General features: G+C 44.3%; 1 protein-coding gene across 1 annotated transcript in view; it reads left to right on the plus strand.

The window, feature by feature from the left end:
* The window catches only part of ATXN7 (ataxin 7), a 91,354-nt gene that overhangs the window by 35,178 nt on the left and 35,938 nt on the right, over positions 1-20,238 (plus strand). Inside the window, exon 3 of the mRNA XM_052637729.1 lies at positions 10,204-10,308. Within this exon, the coding sequence (XP_052493689.1) occupies positions 10,204-10,308 (105 nt within the window). The remainder of the gene's footprint in view (positions 1-10,203; positions 10,309-20,238) is intronic.

Below are 20,238 nucleotides of genomic sequence, written 5' to 3' on the forward strand. Positions count from 1 at the left end.
TTGTATTCTTAATTTAATCCTGAGTTTGTAACCATAACCTTAACAGTGATAATGATGATGATATTAACACTACTCTTTATTAAGTCTTTAGATACACTCTGCTTACTGTGTTGAGACAGATTTAGAACTAAGCATTATACATGGGTTATCTCATTCAATCCAAAAATCTCCTGACATAGATATCATTGTTTTCACTGATTTTCAAATGCAGGAAGTGCATTCTAGAGGTAAGTTCCTCTCTTGAGGTTATAATACCAACTAAGTGGTAAACTCTCTGACAGCCCATATTTTATTATAGTCTGCAAGCTTAGCTGAAGGATAGCCATGCAGTAAAGATTCCCTAAGGGTTTTGGAAGGTGCTTGTAGATCTAGGACACATTTCAGGTTTGGTTTCTGATTGAAAAGTTAGAATTTATTGGCAACATTTTGAGTAGCTACAGGTACTCATGAGGTAACCTGTCATGTATGTCGCCTCTATGCCTGCCTGGCCTTCCCTAACCCAGATCCCCTAGGATTTTGATATTTGCTTCCTCTCTTCTTTGCTAGGTGCTGTATCTCATTTGCAGTACAAGTAGTGACAAAAGTAGTACTTACAACTTACCTATGGAAGGTCACTATAAGGTTGGCCACTTTTAGCCAGGGATTAATAACTATTAGAGGGAACGGTTTTCTTCTAACTTTTTGGTCTTCTGATCTTTGGTTGGTTGCTTTACATTTTGGCAGGTTGTCAATTGACCTTTGTGTGTGTGTGTGTCTGACTGGTTCTGTCATTTAATGTCTCATGGTCAAAGGAAGGTCCAGATCTCCTGTCAGAACAGAGAATATGAATTTGGGAGAAGTTTGTGTAGAAGGTAGAAATAAAATTCTGTTTTATTTTTGCACAGTTAAGGTGTAACAGCAATTAAGAACTTTTTTATTATATCACTGACATTCCTTTTGATTATCCAGAATTGATAGTTACCATTTGAAATAAATTTGAAATTGAACATAATAAAAGCTCAATTATGTGGAGACCAGCCTTCCAGGTCAATCCATCAGGTTACTTAGAAGTGTTTCGGACTCTAATGGGGCTGAGAATCCTAGTATCTAAGGAAACCCTTGCGTAGCAGAGAATCAGACAGTTCAGAGGTAACATGAGAAGTCTGATGTGCGATAGGATGTCTTGTTGACTTTGATTGGACAAGGCGGGAGAGGCAGGGATGGCCCTGGGCAGTGCTGAGCATCTCGTGAGGTGGTGGAGAGCACATCCTTGAGAGTAGCCTACCTTCAGCTCTCAGCTTCTCCATGCGCTGGCTCTGTGACTTAAGGCAGATAATCTTGTTCCTCACTTGCTTCATCTGTAAAGTGCAGATAGTGACCCTGTAAGGTGGGTGGTATTGTGAAGAGGAAGTGAGCTAATAATACTCAGCACTGTATCTGAAACATAGGAAGTGCTTGGTAATTAGACGCTTGTTATTTTTGTTGTATGTCCTGCTTCTCAGGTGTCGTTGCTGTTGTGATTTTTTGTTCACTGATGTGTACCCAGAACCTTGAATCACGTCTAAGCATAGTAGACATTCAGTACATGAATGAATGATGTATGTAGAGTATTTGCCATGATACCTAACATCCAGTGAGTACTTAATACATTGAGTGTACAAAAGATGGTAGCCGTAGACCAGCAAAGTTTAGAAACTGTGGCCAGTGTAACCCACTGACAGTAAAAATGGAAATATTCAAATCATAATAGGTAAGATGGTAAAGAATCCACCTGCAGTGCAGGAGACCCCGGTTTGATTCCTGGGTCAGGAAGATTCCCTGGAGAAGGGATAGGCTACCCACTCCAATATTCTTGCTTGGGGAATCCCCATGGACAGAGGAGCCTGGCAGGCTACAGTTCATAGGGTCGCAAAGAGTCAGACACGACTGCGCGCCTAGGTACACAGCACAGCATGTGCTCTGTGCCAGACATGGTTGTAAGAACCTTGTATATACCAACTCATCTCATCCTCGCAACTACCCGTTAAGGTAGAGCTTGACTACTATCACCCCCATTTTACAAACGAGGGTCCTGAAGCTGAGGACTTGCCCAAGTTCATAGTTCTAGTGAGTAATAGCATGGGAATTTGAACTCAGGAAGTTCGATCCAAAGGCTTTTCTGAAATTCTTTTGTTGAGAATCGAGCGTGTGCCAGGCATTGTGCCATGTGGACCTGGCCACTGCCTCTGGGGGTTTATATCTTAGGGTTATAGTCAAAACACAAATTATAAATCACTAATGAGTGAAGAGAGAAAAATGTCTGAAGAGATAGGGTCCTGATTTAAATTGAGTGGTCAGGGAATGTCTCTTAATGGAATGTAAGCCGTGATCTGAAGCCAGCCAGGCAAAGCATTCTGTACAGAGGGAACAGAATTAGCCAAGGACGGGAGGAGGGAAAGTGCTTGGCCTTTGGGTATAACTGTTGAGGAGATAGAATGCTGGTGTGGATGAGGAGCGAACCGTGTCTTATGGTTGCAGAGATCAGGCTGGGCCTTCTACGTATTGATTTTCCTTCTGAGTACATTGAAGTAGTTTACATAGTAAACTATTAAAGGGTTTAGTCTGAGTAGGTGATATTTGTGATTTAGAAGCATCACTGCTTACTGTATGTGTATGGGTGGGGAGTTGGAATAGGCAGAGGGGAGAACAGCTACTATTTAGATCAAAGACCAGAAGACAGTTATTGGAAGATGATAAAAAATGGCTCATGTTTACAAAGTACTTTGCATTGTTCCAAGCATCTTACATCTGTTCACTAGTTCTTCCTACAACCTGTGAGATAGGTGCTGTTTCTTTTCCCATTCATAGATGAGGAAATGGAGGTAAAGGCTACCATGTGACAAGGCTGGAATTTGAATGCAGTCAGTGTGGTTCTAACAGCTGTGCCTTTAACTGCCAGGCTCTGTTCCCTTAGCAGGCTGAGTTCTCCCATCTGTGTCTCCCACCACCCGTGCAGCCACATGAGCGGCAGTGAGCAGGGAACAGACTGCAGCCCCGCGCTGATTTCTTCCACTCTGCCTGATCCCTTGGATGGCCTGGTCTCCCTCCCCAGCTCTTCATAGAGTTCTCCAGAGCGTGTCTTCAAGTCTCCTCTCTCCCATCTTCATCACTACTTCCTGTCTTGCTCTGATTTTTACATCAGCCCTTGGGGATCGCCCTCTTAACACGCTTACCTCGGTAGATCCACACTCATGCCAGAGTGACCTTTTGTATCATGTGGCTTCCCTCCTTAAAACTGTGGCTTCTTCCATGCTTGCAGGGTAGAGCTTAAGCTCCAAGATTTGGACTTGGATCTTCTTCATGGGATGCACCGCAAGTCTCCTCCACCTCTCCCCTGCCTCTCATTGCTTACAGGGTGGAGCAGCAGGGGCTGAGACCCCTGGAGAGTTAAGCTCACACTGTAAAATAGTTGCCGTTTGGTGTGTATCTCAGTCTCCTTAGAGTTTCATCAGTGAGCACTGGGGCTCTTGCAGCGCAACATGGTCAGTGTGTGTGATGTTGTGTGTTTCTTGTTTATTTTGCGGATTGTTCACTATGTGTTCAGCATGGAATGCTCTCCACGGATTAGTTCATTTCATCCTCACCATAACACTGTGAAATGTAGGTCCTGTTAACTGTTTTACTGATGAGGAAACTGAAGTTCAGAGAGGTTAATAATTTAATGGTGTTCACATAGCTACTAAGAGAAAGAATAGGGGTTTGATCTCAGTTGTCTGATTCCAGAACTGCTTGGAGTTACTGCGCTGCACACGCTAGCGAAAGAGAATTTGCCAGCGTCCATATTTGAGAATCAGACCCTGAAACACAAAATTCTACCAGAAAGTACCCCTAGAAATAGGATCGTGTGTTCATGGGACGCTTTCTCACCCTTGAACTTTTGTCTTACTGAGTGGACACTCCGTTCTAGTGGGTGACTGTGTGACATTATGTGACATAAAGGCACAATTATATCCTGGACTTTGGTGGCACCACAGAGACTTCATCTAATATTCAGTTACTGTCCACCCAATAATGTTACCGCATGCATTAGTTGTTTGGAATTCATGGCTCAGATGTTAAAGAATCTGCCTGCAATGTAGGAGACCCGGGTTTAGTCCCTGGGTTGGGAAGATCCCCTGGAGAAGGGAGTGGCTACCCACTCCAGTATTCTTGCCTAGAAAATTCCACGGACAGAGGAGCCTGATGGGCTGCAGTCCGTGGGGTTGCAAAGAGTTGGACACACTGAGTGACTAACACCCTCACCCCTCATTCTTCAGGTTAGGCGTTGTTAAGCACTGTCACTGGAGCAGGAAACAAGACAAACGTGGTACTTAGTCCAATGGGAGGAGATTAAGGCTCTTACAGTTAGATGAATAGGTACAAATGGGGCACGGTGCTGGTGGCAAGGCAGAGGCAGGGCTGTGAGAGCAGACAGAGGGGCCTGACCAGCCAAGGCTCCACGGATGTGACATTGAGGCTGAGACCAAATGAAGGGAAGCAACCAGCCAGGTGAAGATATGGAGGAAGGGCGTCTAAGTAGAGGGAACAGCAGGCACCATGCTGCTGTGACGGGGGACAGCGTGGTGTGCTCAGGGACAGAACAAAGGCCATGTGCAGGGCGCCAGCCTCATCAGGGACCTTAGTTTTTATCCGAAGAACAACTGGAAGCTATGGGAAATTTCCAGATGCCAGACATTGCTTCACCATCACACAGCGAGAGCGCACTTCTCAGAATCTGCTAGGCAAGGCAAGGGGTCTGCTGTCACACAGAGCTACACAGTCATCCACGTACACGTTATCTTCAAAGTCCTCCATCAGTGAGTGACAGACTGTGAAGGGGATGTGAGTGTGAGCATAGTTCTTGTTGAATAGTGGGGATTCCAGAAAGAGAGGAAAGCTTTCTTTGCTGACATAGGAGGACTGCAGAGAACAAGACGGTTCTGAGAAGACCCGCACAGCCTTGAGTCTAGAGCAGATTGAGTCCGCCTGGAGAGATATGAGGACTCAGGGTGCAAGGGCCGTGCTTATAGAGAAGTAGGTCAGGGGTCCAATCCCACTTGGCCACTTGGGAGGCAGCAGAGGTGCTCAAGGAGAGGAGTAACTTTATTGCTCTGTAGGTCGGTGACTTTTGTGGCAGAGTGGAGGAGGCTGAAGAGGGTAGAAACTCAGGAACTCCGTCAGGAGCTCTGTACTGGTGTGCAGAGGCTGCGGGCTCTGGCCTTGGGCACTGACAGTGGGCGCACATGGAGGAGGCAGCTTCTGGCTGTTTCCGGGAGAACACTGGGAAATGTCTGGTCTTTGGGGCCCAGCAGAGCCAGGTTCAGATCTTGACTCTGCCACTTACTGGCTTGTGAAATCTCAGTGTCTGAGTGCCTTAGTTGGCTGAGCAGTACGGTGAGGATGCATGACTCCTACCTCCCAGGCTGTTGGGCGACATGAGTGAGCACTTCCTGGGGTCTTCTAAGGCCCTTCTACCCTGGGAGGCACCTGGTGCGATAGGTAATGTGATCATCACTGTTTGACATACGAAGAGACTGAAGTTCAGAGAGGTTAGGGAACTTGCCCAAGATCACATTGGATTCAGAGTGCTGGGGAGTGGCCCACACTGTTAGCCACTCTGCTTACAAGGCCTGTGACTGAGAGTGCTTGGGGAGGGGCTGGAGATAGCCCTGTAAAGAGATGACAGCTGAGCTGAGCCCTGATGTGTGAGAATGCACCAGGCATCTTGTAAAGAGCAAGGGCAGCGCCTGGCAGAGAAAAAGGTTTCGAAGCAGAGAATGGAGGTCAGTGTGCCTGGAGCAGAGAGGGCCAGAGGCTGAGGGAACAGAGAGTGGAGAGCGGGGAGGATAAACCTCTGGCCATGCCTTGAGGGTTATGGTAAAGGCTGGGATTTTATTCCATAGGAGTGGCAAGTTTCTTGGGAAATTTTAACAGTAGTCATATGATCTGTTGGAGAGTTTCAGACTTACTCAGGCACCCATGTGGAAGGGATTGTCACCAATGTGGGAGATGGTTTCCACGGTGCACAGGAAAGGTGCTGGGGACAGGCGTTACAGTGGGGCCTAAACAAGGGAGAGAAGTGGCCAGAGGCAGTAGAGTGACCGGACCTGCTGGTGGTCTGAGTGCGATGAGGGAAAGGAGTCGGGGGCAATGTTCGGGGTGTAGCTTCCGAAGATGAGTAGGGTCATTGACACAGAGGGGGATGATCTGGGGGTGGGGGGTGGGGGGTGGGAGACAGGCAGGGTGGAAAGCACTGCTCTCTTGGACATGCTCGTTTGATCTGTGATGTAGGAAAGGCATCCAGATGGCGGTCTCTGGGAGGCAGTTGGATATGTGAGTCTAGACAGAGCTCAGGAGCCGTCTGGGCTAGAGACAGAAATGTGGGAGTTGTTGGCATGTAGAAGTTTGGGTACGTGGGAGAGGGGAGACACATAGAGGACTGCAGCGGTGAAATGTTTGGCTGCAGCGTCCATTTGGTCGTTGAGCGCAGTCCTCCGGTGACGGTGGCAGCACCGAAGTAGCTGGTCAGGACTGGCTTTGGTTGGAGGGCCTTCATTCTGCACAGGACTGGGAGGCTCTGCTCACGTGCCCATGGAACTGGACCCAGTCCTTCCTGCTTTGCTGGCCTGGGGTCTCCAAGGCTTGATACATAATGGCCTAGATGTGGGTGCCGGGCCACTCACTAATTGGAAGGTTGGGATGACCTGAATCCTGAGAAAAATTTCGGACCTACACACAATAAAATGCATTCTTTCAAATTAGGTCAGAGTCCATGAGATCAAGTACGGTTTTAAAACTTTTCGTTATATTTCATATAATGATTTAACTGGTATATTTAAAGACTGTTTTGTAAACCTTTTTTTTTTTTAAACTCAATAGGAACCCATTTTAACTTGGTGGGAACTCTGTCTTTTCTGTCATAAATGAAGCTTTTTTTCTTCCTTCTTGCATTTGGGCAAGTTCCATATATTAACTTATAGATGGCTGGTTGTGAACTTATACTTTAGAAGTATTCGGAAACTGTCTCTCACAAAAATTATTTCATTTTCTCTGTTACCACAACATTCCACACGCTGTTCCTGTTGCTAAGGCCTCTGGAATGTCTCAGTGCAGAGAAAGGATATAGAACTCCTTTTTTTCCCCCTGAAGAAGACATTTAAATTATTTTGTATCCCCTAGTTTACATCTAAATATGGATATCTGGAAAAATTTAGAAAGCTAAAATTCAAGTTGTTTTAGATTCAAAATTCAAGTTGCTTTGGGTTCTTCTCACAGCAACTTGGTTTCATAGGGTAGCATGACGTGTACTTCAGCATACATTCTTTCCACGGGGATTGTGTGAGTGCCCATGCATACACATGCTGGCTTTTTAGGGAGATGTGACGTGCTACTAAGAGATTAAGAACTGCTTTCAGAGATGGTGCAAACCTAAGTTTGAGTCCTGGTTGCACTTTCTTGCTGGCTGACACTAGATGAGTTCTTGTCTCCATCAGTAAAATTAGGCTCCTATTGTAGGATACACCTTATAAAACGTGCTTAGTTCAGAACTTGGCACATAGTAGTCTCTCAGTAAATGCCGTATGGTTATCGTTATTGTCAGCATCAGTTGCAAATAATTGTAAGTTACTGAAGAAATTGAGCTTTTTACAGAAGTATAGATTCCTGGTGCTCACAGAGTGACCCCTTACTCACTTAGTTTTATTAGTGTTTCCGAGTCTCACAAAAGGATGAAAGGAATCAGAACAGAAAAAGAACAGTTTTCTACATAAGCCTCACTGTGGCCAGTCACGTTCTTATTATTTGAAAGGATTGATACAGTTTTGTTTTTTTTTTTTACAGTTGCCTTATTTATAAAGGGGTGGGGGCTAATTCCCAGCAGTGTCTACTTCTCTGGCAAAGTGACATTATCGTATACACATAGCTTGACATAGAGTGCTGTGAGGCACCACACAAACCAGGCACATCGCAGAGGCCCAAGTCTAAGCTGAATTCAGTCTCAACTGAAATCACTTACTTTATTTTTTTAATTGTAGGATAATTGCTTTACATTGCTGTGTTGGTTTCTGCCATGCAACAGTGCAAATCAGCCATAATTTTATATATATATATATATATATATCCCGTCCCTTTTGAGCCTCCCTTCCACCCCACCCACCCCACCCCACCATCTCATCCCTCTAGGTCATCACAGAGTGCCAGGGTGGGCGAGATCACTTAATTTAATGCTTTAGCTACTGTTTAATTAATAAAACTAATTAAATTTATTTCATTAATGAAACTATTGATTTTATATTTATAGACATTTCATATTTTTCAGCTGTAAGTTATGAATGTTATGTCATTTCTGTAATTCAGCTTTTCCATCTTAATTGTCCTGTATCAGAGTCATTTAACCTAGGGATATATGGAACCTAAGGTAAACTACTAGTCTAATTTTTTTTTTTTAATGAATTGTCATGTCAAATGGAGCCATGGAAAGTAGCTTATTTCTTGTGGATCACTGCATGGATTTAACCTTTCCCCTCTCCCACGTGTACTATTTTTAACTCAGTGTGGGCTTGCTTTCGAGGAAAGTACCACCTTGTTTGGGTCTTACTTGTCATGAAACTGTTAAGCTTAGTCACAGAAGTCAGCAATCTGTTAGAACCTTCCTATGTTCTTTTATCAGTTTATGTGGTCAAAGGTGTTCAGCTCTGACAGTCAACTTATTGGAGTTGGCGTCTGGAAAGAATTTCTAGAAATCGTATTCCTCTGGTCTTGAAGGGACCAAATTCAAGCCACTGTTATGAGTCAGAATGAAATCTCAGATATTGACTTAGACAAAGTAGTTCACCTTTCTATGAATCAGTTTCCTCCTCTCCACAGCAGGGTTATAATGGTATCTGCCTTAGTAATTGCAAAGGTAAAATGAGATCATAGCATGTAGAACGAGTTTGGTGCCACTCTTGCATCCCAGAATCGTGTCGCTCCCTGGTATGTTTCAGATTCAAAGGCTATCTGTGTAGTTCAGTGTAAATAGAAACTGTCTAAGAAAATCTGAGCTATAGCCAGGTGAAGATATTAGATCAGGAATTTGATATTTTAGAGATTGTCATCACTTTACATCACCTCAGGGCATTTTCTGTTTCCTTTAAAACCACCCAGTTTACCCAGGGTGGAAAAGGGTGAAATTAAATCTTACAGGAAAGAAAGCAGATACTAATCAGCTTTTTATATCTTTTTCCTCCCTTTAAACTTGGTATTTGGTCTACTGAAATATTGGCCCAATTGAAATGTGCTAATTATCCATTCATTGCAGATATTCTAAGTAGTGCATCTAGTGTAAAATACCAATTTTGAAATATTTAAAAGAGTTAAGATTCTGAATTTGAAGTGTTTACTCTGTTCCCTTGGTTGTTGCAATTTTTATTAATTGTCCACAGTTAGGATTTTTTGGTTAACCATGTGTTATCAGGTATCAAGTTACTGTACTTTCCACTTACATATATATGCAGGTAGACTAGTTTTATGTTTAATTAAGTTCTCACTATAAAAAAATCCAACTTGTATTTTGCCCTGTTCTAGTAATTGAACTGAGATTAATGTATGCAGTGTTATGCTTGTACTGAAGTTCTTTCTCTCCAGTGGCATCAGTATGTAAACAAAAGGACTGGAGGTTAGTTGTGATCTGAAGAAAAAGTAAGAAAATAGTTTTCTTTGTATTACATATTGCCAAAACCAGCAATTTTCCTCTAAGGGAAACCTCTGCTTCCTTTCTTAACTGTTCCATAGAACTCAGAGACTTGATGGCTGGAATAGAATGCATAGTTAAATATAAAACCATTAGATGGTACTGCTTTGTGACTTCCTAGATATTTTCTGTGGTTACAGATTTCTTCCTCATAACCCTTATTAGACTTCTCTTGAAGTTGCTTTATTGTGTGAGGGGATTCATGGATCGTATTTTAATACATTGTCCTGTTTGACCTCATACTAATGATTTCTCATGCATTTTATTTTAACCCTTTGTAATGGTATTTCTGTAAGCCTGATTTGATTTCTCTCTTCATAGTCATGGTGCATCACATCAGTTACTTTTAAACTGGAATAACTTTTATCCTGTGTACTTTATCATAAGGCAGCTTTTCTAGGAAATATCACCATCCCAGATGGTTTCCTATTAATGAGAACCACGTGAGTGAGTGATGCTCTCTGTCTTTATTGCAGACATGCCAATATTTGGTCTCTGTCCAGCCCACGATGATTTCTACTTGGTGGTGTGTAACGACTGTAATCAGGTTGTCAAACCACAGGCATTTCAATCACATTATGGTAAGTGCTTAACCATTTAAAAATCATTATTAGAGGGTAAAAAGGTAGAGCAGGATTAAGCTGTGACAGCATGGGTGGGGTACACTACTCCTCCCCTCTGTCAGGAAGTAGGTTTTCTAATTCATTGAATGGGTTAATGCCTATCAGATGTTAGGTGTTTTCTGAATTTTCTTGAAAGGAATGTGCATTTTTCTGATTTTCATTAAAATTAGACAGGGGAAAAATGTATTTCATAAAATCTTTATTGAAATACTGCACCAGTGGAGTAAAATATTTGTTTTCTTCTAGGTCCCATGGTTGTGAATTTAGTGGGTGGTAAAATTATATATAGATACAAAGTATAGAGACATGGCTCTTTTTAAAAGAAATGTGATTTTGAAATGTCCAAGTTCAGTAGTTCTAAATCTATCTGATGTTCTAATTTGTGAATATGGTGGAACTATGCTGTCTTCCCCCATCAAAATGTGCATGTACTTAAATTGAGGTATTGTGACTTCAGGGGTTTCATGAACCTCTGAGCCTTCCCTGGGCAGTGAGAGTCCAGGCCTGTTGTTAACTGGGTGTCAATCATGGGAGACTCCAAATAAGGTTGTTTTGCATTGTCATAGTGGTAAAAAAAAAAAAACAAATTCTGATCATAAAGTTTAATTTTATACCCAGTTAGAGTCAGTAGCAACTCAGAAGTATTTGAGTGCTCACCTTGTTTCAGGCATGGGGATGTGGTTATCATTTCTACCTCCATGGGGTTCAAAATCTCGCTAGAGAGAAAGGCAAAACTGGACGTTTTTGTTTTTTTTTAATAACTGCAGGTTGTTTCATTGTTGTCCTCACGACTACAAACACAGACTTGAGACAGAGAATGGCAACGGGGTCTTTCTGTAATAGAGCATTCAAGCAAGGCCTCTAAGGCGATGACCCTGGTGACCCGAGCCCTAACTGATGAGAGGGGGTCACCCATGCAGGGATCTGGAATAAAAGTGTGTGACAGAGGGGAGCGCCAGTGCGCAGACCTGCAGGAGGCTCGTAAAGTTAGTGAGGGAGGTAGAGACACGGGAGTCAGCCTTCTGGGTGGGGCCCTTGTTCATGTACAGGCTTGTAGGAGGAAGCTGCCTGGGGGCACTGGAAGGCTTCTGTAAGGGAGGAACCCAGGACCTTGTCTCTTGGTAGGGCAGACTGTGGGAGGAGGGTGGAAGCAAGAGAGCAGTTCAGAGGTGAAGAGGACCCCAGAGGAAGGCTACGGGAGCAGCAGGTCCAGAGGCACAGGCCAGCTTGGAACCTGCAGGGCTTTCTGTCGGGCTGGGCTGCTGTTGGTCGAAGTCACACCTTCACGATCACAAATCCCACCATTTTTCCCCAAGGAGTCTTTTCTGTAATCATAAAAAGGTCCTTTGAGTTTCTCTTCTGGATGAGGCCCCAGAGTAGGCAGCAGAGTGAGCACCAAACCGGGCTTCCCTGGTGGCTCAGAGGTTAAAGCATCTGCCTGGAATGCGGGAGACCTGGGTTCGATCCCTGAGTCGGGAAGATCCCCTGGAGAAGGAAATGGCACCCCACTCCAGTACTCTGGCCTGGAGAATCCCATGGACGGAGGAGCCTGGTAGGCTACAGTCCATGGGGTTGCAAAGAGTCGGACACGACTGAGCGACTTCACACACTCCCTGCTTAAGAGTCCAAGACAGTTAGCCAGTTGTCGAGTGCTTTGGAGTTACGGGTTTTGAAGCCAGACCAGACTAGATTTACATCTAGACTTGCAAGAACCATAGGTGAGCTGTTCGCCTTGAGCAAGTTTTTCAACCTCAGCTTCTCTTTTATAATGCGGGGACAGTGATAGCAGCCTCATTGGTTCCCGGAGAGGATGAAGTGCAGCAGTATGGTGTAGCCCCTTGTGCATACCTGACGCTTGACAGGTCTGCGAGAGAGAAGAGGTGCCGCTGTGGGTACAGAAAGATGTGTGTCGAAACTCACACAGCAGTCCAAAACCTTAAGAATAAGGAGTGCAGATTGCTTCTTGCACTATAACCTGGGGTAGGCTTCTTAAAGGAAATAGCCTTCTTCACATCAGGCTATTCCGAAGAGTAGGATGGTTTGTTTTTCCTACGTGCAACTTGTCCCCGTCAGTTTTTAGGTGTGGAATACATGTCCATTGTGGAAAATGCAGAAAATATATTTTTTTTAAATCACCTACGATCCTCTAAATGGGGTGTGTTTTGATGGCCATGGACAGGGCTGTCACAGTAGCACAGTTTGTGCACTGCACAGCCATATTTGGTGGTGCCAGGTTGGCCACAGGGCTGATGGGAGCACACGCGGAGGCAGGAAATTCCAGGCTGTCTGGAATGTACTCCACAGAGTCTCCATTGGCTGGAGCTGATGTACCCCGTGGGGAGGAGCTGTGTGCCAGGGCAAGGCTGGGGCTGTTCAGAGAGATTCAGTGCCATCAGACACCCCGGGCTTGACATGTCAGTGGGAACCTGTTGCAGGGTTTTTAACACCCGAGTGATTTGGCTCAGTGATGCAGTGTGAAAACAACTACTGTTTGCATCAACCTACTTAAAGGTGTTCCTTCTCCCAGGCCTTCCCTAGTCAGGAGGAGGCCCTCTTGGTCCCCTCTTCCAGAAGCACTTCGCTCAGTTACAGCACGTTTCTTGGAGACGATTTTATCTTCCTCTGTCTCTCATAGAATGAATGTCTGTATATTGGGGGTGAGGTAGGGGAGGGGAGTGTGTCTTGAAATCATATTTCTTCTCTTTTTCTCTATCAGTCTGTAGCATACGTACCATCTTCTAATAAGATACGTGTTCAGTGACAAAGGAATTGTGCTGACTTCCAAAGTAGAAGAAAGGGTGGTGAGTCCTTATTCCAGTGCCTTCTGAAGGCAGGCAGGAAGTGCAGCTGACACATGCCACGGGGTGGGGGCTTTGGTCCCTCTAGTGGCAAGGGGGTCTCTGGTGGAAAGAAGAGGGCCAGGTCTCTAGTGGCAAGGGGATCTCTGGTGGAAAGAAGAGGGCCAGGTCTCTAGTGGCAAGGGGATCTCTGGTGGAAAGAAGAGGGCCAGGAGCTGACAGAGGGATTCAGCTGGGAGATGTAGAAGGCGGTTCCTCTTTGGGGGCAGCAGCCAAGGGAAGGCTGATGGAATAAACAGGAGGTTTGGAGCTGGCTAGGTGTATGGGCTTGGGGGCAACTTCACCAAGTGGAGGAAGGCACCATGTGATGTCCCTGGCCTAGTTCGGGAGTGATAGCTCACTCATCTGGAAAAAGAGAGATGGTCGGGGGGCCAGGACCAAGAACCATTCCCAATGTTGCCAGTGTGTCTTCTGTCTTTGTGGTGAGGGGTTTTAGCAGAAAGAAGTATTTGCAACCCATTCTCCTTTGTTGTAATTCCAGAAGGCCTATTGCTACATGTTTATTTTCTAGAGTTAAAAGCAAAACCTGTTTTTGAAATTCAAGAAATTTCTAAGTAGCCATTGCAAGCTGTTTATTACTGTATTGGGAAGAATTTTCCCTGCCAAAAGAGAGATTCTACGGTCTTATCTTCTGATGAACTAGGTGAAGATGTGTGGGCAGTCTTCTGTGAATTCATGTCTTACTGATACTCATCTCTGACTTTTATGAACAAATGAGCAGTTGCTATAAAATTTAGCAGACAGTTCCTTTAAAACCACTGCTGCCTGGCAGTGATGGGGAGGAAGCTACAGTAGCAGCAAGGCTTATCACTCAGTTCATGTTGATAATGTTATTCTGAATTTGTAAGCAGGTTGTTACCCAAAATAGTGAGAGACCTGCAGACACACCTCACTTCTTGCATTTTGATTTATTGTTCTTCACAGAGAGTGTGTCTTTTACAGACTGAAAGTTGGGGGCAACTCTGTTTCAAGCAAACTCCTTGACTCCATTTTTCCAACAGCATCTAGTGGCTTCATGTCTCTGTCACATTTTGTGAATTCTTGAAACATTTCAGACTTTTTCATTGTTACTGTGTTATTGTGATTTTTGATCAGTGATTTTTGTTGCTGCTTCAACTTGCTGAAGTCTCAGATGATGATTAGCGGTTTTTAGAAACAAAGAGCCAGTCGCTCAGTCATGTCCGACTCTTTGCGACCTATGGACTATACAGTCCATGGAATGCTCCAGGCCCAAAAACTGGAGTGGGGAGCTTTTCCCTTCTCCAGGGGACCTTCCCAACCCAGAGATCAAACCCAGGTCTCCCACGTTGCAGGTGGATGCTTTACGTGCTGAGCCACCGGGAAACACAAGAATACTGGAGTGGGTAGCCTATTCCTTCTCCAGTGAATCTTCCCAACCCAGGAAACAAACCAGGGTCTCCTGCATTGCAGGCGGATTCTTTACCAACTGAGCTATGAGGGAAGCTCTTTAGAAACAAAGTTTTATGTTTTTAAATTAAGGTATGTATGTTCTTCCCTGGTAGCTCAGCTGGTAAAGAATCTGTCTGCAATGCAGGAGACCTCTGATTCCTGGGTTGGGAAGATCCCCTGGAGAATGGATAGGCTATCCACTGCAGTATTCTTGGGCTTCCCTGGTGGCTCAGATGGTAAAGAATCCACTCATCTTCCCGACCCAGGAAACAAACCAGGGTCTCCTGCATTGCAGGCAGATTCTTCACCAGCTGAGCTATGAGGGAAGCTCTTTAGAAACAGTTTTATTTTTTTAAATCAAGGTATGTATGTTCTTCCTTGGTAACTCAGCTGGTAAAGAATCTGTCTGCAATGCAGGAAACCTGGGTTCAATCCCTGGGTTGGGAAGATCCCCTGCAGGGGAGGGCATGGCAACCGGCTCCAGTATTCTTGCCTGGAGAATCCCCATGGACAGAGGAGCCTGGTGGGCTACAGTCCATGGGGTCGCAAAGAGTCAGACTGAGCAGCTAAGCACGTGTACGTTTTTTAGGGGCTTCCCTGGTGGGAAAGCTCAGCAATGGCCACAGGACTGGAAAAGGTCAGTTTTCATTCCAATCCCAAAGAAAGGCAATGCCAAAGAATGCTCAAACTACCGCACAATTGCACTCATCTCACATGCTAGTAAAGTAATGCTCAAAATTCTCCAAGCCAGGCTTCAGTAATACGCGAACCGTGAACTTCCAGATGTTCAAGCTGGTTTTGGAAAAGGCAGAGGAACCAGAGATCAAATTGCCAACATCCGCTGGATCATGGAAAAAGGAAGAGAGTTCCAGAAAAACATCTATTTCTGCTTTATTGACTATGCCAAAGCCTTTGACTGTGTGGATCACAATAAACTGTGGAAAATTCTTATAGAGATGGCATACCAGACCACCTGACCTGCCTCTTGAGAAATCTGTATGCAGGCCAGGAAGCAACAGTTAGAACTGGACATGGAACAACAGACTGGTTCCAAATAGGAAAAGGAGTACGTCAAGGCTGTATATTGTCATCCTGCTTATTTAACTTTTATGCAGAGTACATCATGAGAAATGCTGGGCTGGAAGAAAGATAAGCTGGAATCAAGGCTGCCGGGAGAAATATCAATGACCTCAGATATGCAGATGACACCACCCTTATGGCAGAAAGTGAAGAGGAACTAAAAAGCCTCTTGATGAAAGTGAAAGAGGAGAGTGAAAAAGTTGGATTAAAGCTCAACATTCAGAAAACTAAGATCATGGCATCTGATCCCATCACTTCATGGGAAATAGATGGGGAAACAGTGGAAACAGTGTCAGACTTTATTTTTGGGGGCTCCAAAATCATTTCAGATGGTGACTGCAGCCATGAAATTAAAAGACGCTTACTCCTTGGAAGGAAAGTTATGACCAACCTAGATAGCATGTTGAAAAGCAGAGACGTTACTTTACCAACAAAGGTCTGTCTAGTCAAGGCTGTGGTTTTTCCTGTGGTCATGTATGGATGTGAGAGTTGGACTGTGAAGAAAGCTGAGTGCCGAAGAATTGATGCTTTTGAACTGTGGTGTTGGAGAAGACTCTTGAGAGTCCCTTGGACTGCAAGGAGATCCAACCAGTCCATTCTAAAGGAGATCAGTCCTGGGTATTCTTTGGAAGGACTGATGCTAAAGCTGAAACTCCAGTACTTTGGCCACCTCATGCGAAGAGTTGACTCTTTGGAAAAGACCCTGATGCTGGGAGGGATTGGGGGCAGGAGGAGAAGGGGATGACAGAGGATGAGATGGCTGGATGGTATCACCAACTTGATGGACGTGAGTTTGAGTGAACTCCGGGAGTTGGTGATGGACGGGGAGGCCTGGCGTGCTGCAATTCATGGGGTCGCAAAGAGTCAGACACGACTGAGGAACTGAACTGAACTGGTGGCTCAGATGGTAAAGAGTCTGTGCAATGCAGAAGACCCGGGTTCAATTCCTGGGTCTGGAATATCCCCTGGAGAAGGAAATGGCAACCCACTCCAGTTCTTTTAAGTCATGATGCTTTTGCACACTTAATAAGCTACAGTATAGCATAAACATAACTTTAAATATTGGGAAACCAAGGGATTCGTGTGACTTGTTCAGTATATTGCACTGGTCTGGAGCCACACCCGCAGTGTTGTGTCTGTACTTTTTTGCTAGCCGAGCTGCCATTCACCAGGATTTCTACTGGGTCAGTGATGGTGAGGGATTGTAGTGTCATTGTGGCATTTCCATTTTGTAGTCTGATCACTCTTGTCATATAGATGTCTCTCTTGGAAACTGTATAGTAATACCATGCTTTCTAGTTGTTGTTTTAATGTTTTGAAATTGTCCCAGCTGCCTTGTACTTCTCTTTAGTTATTCAGTATTTTTAGGAGTGAGATGTTTCTTACTGCCAGTTTCAGATTTTCAACATACAGTTGAATCAGTGGATCCAAAACCTCCTGTGCTTCCAAATGAAAGGGGAGCTGCCTAAGTGGCCGCTTCCTCCTACCCACTGCAGACTGGCGGTCTGGGAGGAGCCAGAGGGGGTACCTAGGATCCTGCATTCCACACGGCTCCCTCGGCTGATTGTGACCCAAGGGCTGGCCAGGATGCGTTGTGTTCACAGCCGATCCCCTCCCTCCATGGGGCTGCTACTTTGTATTCCTGTGCTTGGCATAGGGACTGACGCAGATCGGCGCTCAGAGATTTGTTGAGTCTAGCAAGGATGGCATGAGAGGAGGCCCCTGCTTTTTTTAAACTGATTTTTAACTTTTTGTATCATGTCCTGGAAATCTTGCAGTGATTGCCTCTGAAACCGTAAGTATGAAAGAGGACTAAGATGGTGACATTTCCTGTGGCCAGAAACACCTTTCTTTTGAGATTGTGTTAGCCAGGTTGGGGATCTAAATAGATACTTTGATTAGTGTGTTGGCCCTAAATTGGCTGCTGAATAGCATAATCTGTGTATTCCCATTGATAGACTTTTACTATGGATCTGAACAGGTAGGGTCAGCTGATGACCTGTGGGGGGCCTCTGGGGTGCTGTGCAGAAAGAGCGTTGCAGGTGATTCTGAGAGGCTGTGTGCTGCACTGCTTTGCTCCCTGCTGCTGCTTTTTGAATTTGCTGGCTTAGGCAGACATGGGCTGATCCTACCTAGGTGAAATACACGAGTGATGTTAATTCAGCTCGGACAGGTCGTCTGTTTAGCATCTCTATAATTAATAGAAGCCCTGCTCGAATGTCAGCTGCCAAAGTATTTTGCCTCATATGAGTTAGGCTGACCCACTTTTTCACCTTGTGGATCAGCCCCGAGTCCGAGCACATGGACTTTGGCCACCTTTTCTCCAGTTGTTCCCTCTGTATGATTTATTTACTTCCATTTAATTTTTTTTTCTTAAAATCAAACCACTTCTATTTAAATCTTTCACAAAGAAAACCTCACTAGAGTCATCAGTGGGAAAACTGATGCCCTTTGCCATAGGTGGTAAGTGTGAAAATAAATCTAGTGAAAAGATTCAGTTCTTTGCTGCTACTCTTGGCAGCACCAGCACTGAGCCCCGAGGCCTGCTGCCTTAGTTAGAGGGAGACTAGCACGTTTTAGGCAAGTGTCATCCACAGAGTGGCATGATGTTATCACAAAAAGTAAAGGAGATTTAGGAAGGGAGTAAGTTTCCACTTGAGATTTAACGTTGTTAATGCTGGAGAGCGATACCTACTCCATGTTTGGGGAAACATCAGTTCAAGCTGTGGGGTTTGGTTTCCTCTGCTATTCAGGGAGCTGTCTCCCGAGGCCAGTCCTAGTCTAGGAAATGCCTTACCTAGGGAGCAGAATTCTCAAATCTCATGTTGATCTGCATAAGGATCCCAGATTAGTACCCTTTGCCATTTATCCATTGATAATACGTGTTGTGCACCTCCCCATTGCTGTAAGTGACATGCGAGTCTGGGCTTGGGGTAAAACATGTGCCCCTCAGACTCTCTTCACAGATGGGGATGTCATAAATCTGGCTTTTTCATGAAAGTGTCTTTCGCCGACACTCCTCTGCAATCTTAGAGCTTTCTCCACTTGTGGATATTACAAGCTCTGTAAAGTTAACAGCCACATGCATAGTTGGGACTTAATAAATGCACTAAGGTGGTTGATTTTTTTAGGTGCTAGCACAAATTATATTTTTCTAAAAAGTCATTTTCATCAGAAGATGAATAAATAGGAATTACTCAGTTTTTTGAGCTAATTAATTGAATTCAAAGAACATGACTGTGTGAGCAAAACAAATCTTACTATATGACATCCCATGGGCTGTCTCTGGCAAAAATGCCAATCCCATTGTTGACAACAATTTAACATAGTTGTGACCAATGATTGCTCACAGAGCAAAGGTTTTGCTGTTCAATAAAGAACACTTTCTCCCTCTTGTGATCTGATGGAGTTAGGTGTCGAAAGTAACAGATTCAGGAATTTTGAATAAGTTGTTTCATTTGGCTATTAAGTAACTTTGTTTTTAGATAAAGAAAAAAATGTTTCTTTTTTTCTCTTCAGTTGTTTGGGTCCTATTCTACTCTGAAACTTTCAGTGATAACTTAGTCTTTTTAGGATTGATAGTAATTTAAAAGTCCACAGACTCATGATAATTTGTAGTAGGACTTGATTCACAAAGTGTTTTAGTATTATCTTATTTCCTCTTCTTAGTGACCCACTGAATGGATGTTTTTATTCCCAGTTTACAGATCAAACTCCTAAATTCAATGTCATTCACACAGATAAAATGTCTCAGGCTGAATTTTCTGTCTACTTAACATCTGTTTCTATAAAGAAAGTTGAGTGTCGAAGAATTGATGCTTTTGAACTGTGGTGTTGGAGAGTCCCTTGGACTGCAAGGAGATCCAACCAGTCCATCCTAAAAGAAATCAGTCCTGAATATTCATTGGAAAGACTGACGTTGAAGCTGAAACTCCCAATACTTTGTCCACCTGATGTGAAGAACTGACTCATTTGAAAAGACCCTGATGCTGGGAAAGATTGAAGGCAAGAGGAGAAGGGGACGACAGAGGGTGAGATGGTTGGCTGGCATCTTCGACTCAGTGGACATGGGTTTGGGTGGACTCTGGGAGTTGATGATGGACAGGGAGGCCTGGTGTGCTGCGTCCATGGCGTCGCAAAGAGTCGGACACGACTGAGCGGCTGAACTGAACTGAACTGACCATCTGTTTCTTTTGCATATAATAAGGATGTATAGAGTTAAAGGAAAATCTAGAGAAGATGTAATGAATTCCACATGTCACAAAACTGTCATTAATGACAGATGTTGTAGCTCAGGTGGAATTGAAAGTTTGCCTAGAGTGACTAGGTCAGCAGTGTAAACCTGTTACCTCAGAGAGAACATTTAATAATTTGAAGACGTAATGGTCGTAGGTAGATACTTGATTTAGCATAGTCATTGGATTTCTCTTTGGCCTGTTCCACTGTATTTAACCCTAAATCATAGTAAATATCCAAAGCCAAGCTCCTCCTCTTTTTGTTCCAGCCCGTGACATTTTGTAGCTTCTCTGACGAATTGGTT

This window comes from Budorcas taxicolor, chromosome 1 (genome assembly GCF_023091745.1).
Source record: "Budorcas taxicolor isolate Tak-1 chromosome 1, Takin1.1, whole genome shotgun sequence".
NCBI lineage: Eukaryota > Metazoa > Chordata > Mammalia > Artiodactyla > Bovidae > Budorcas > Budorcas taxicolor.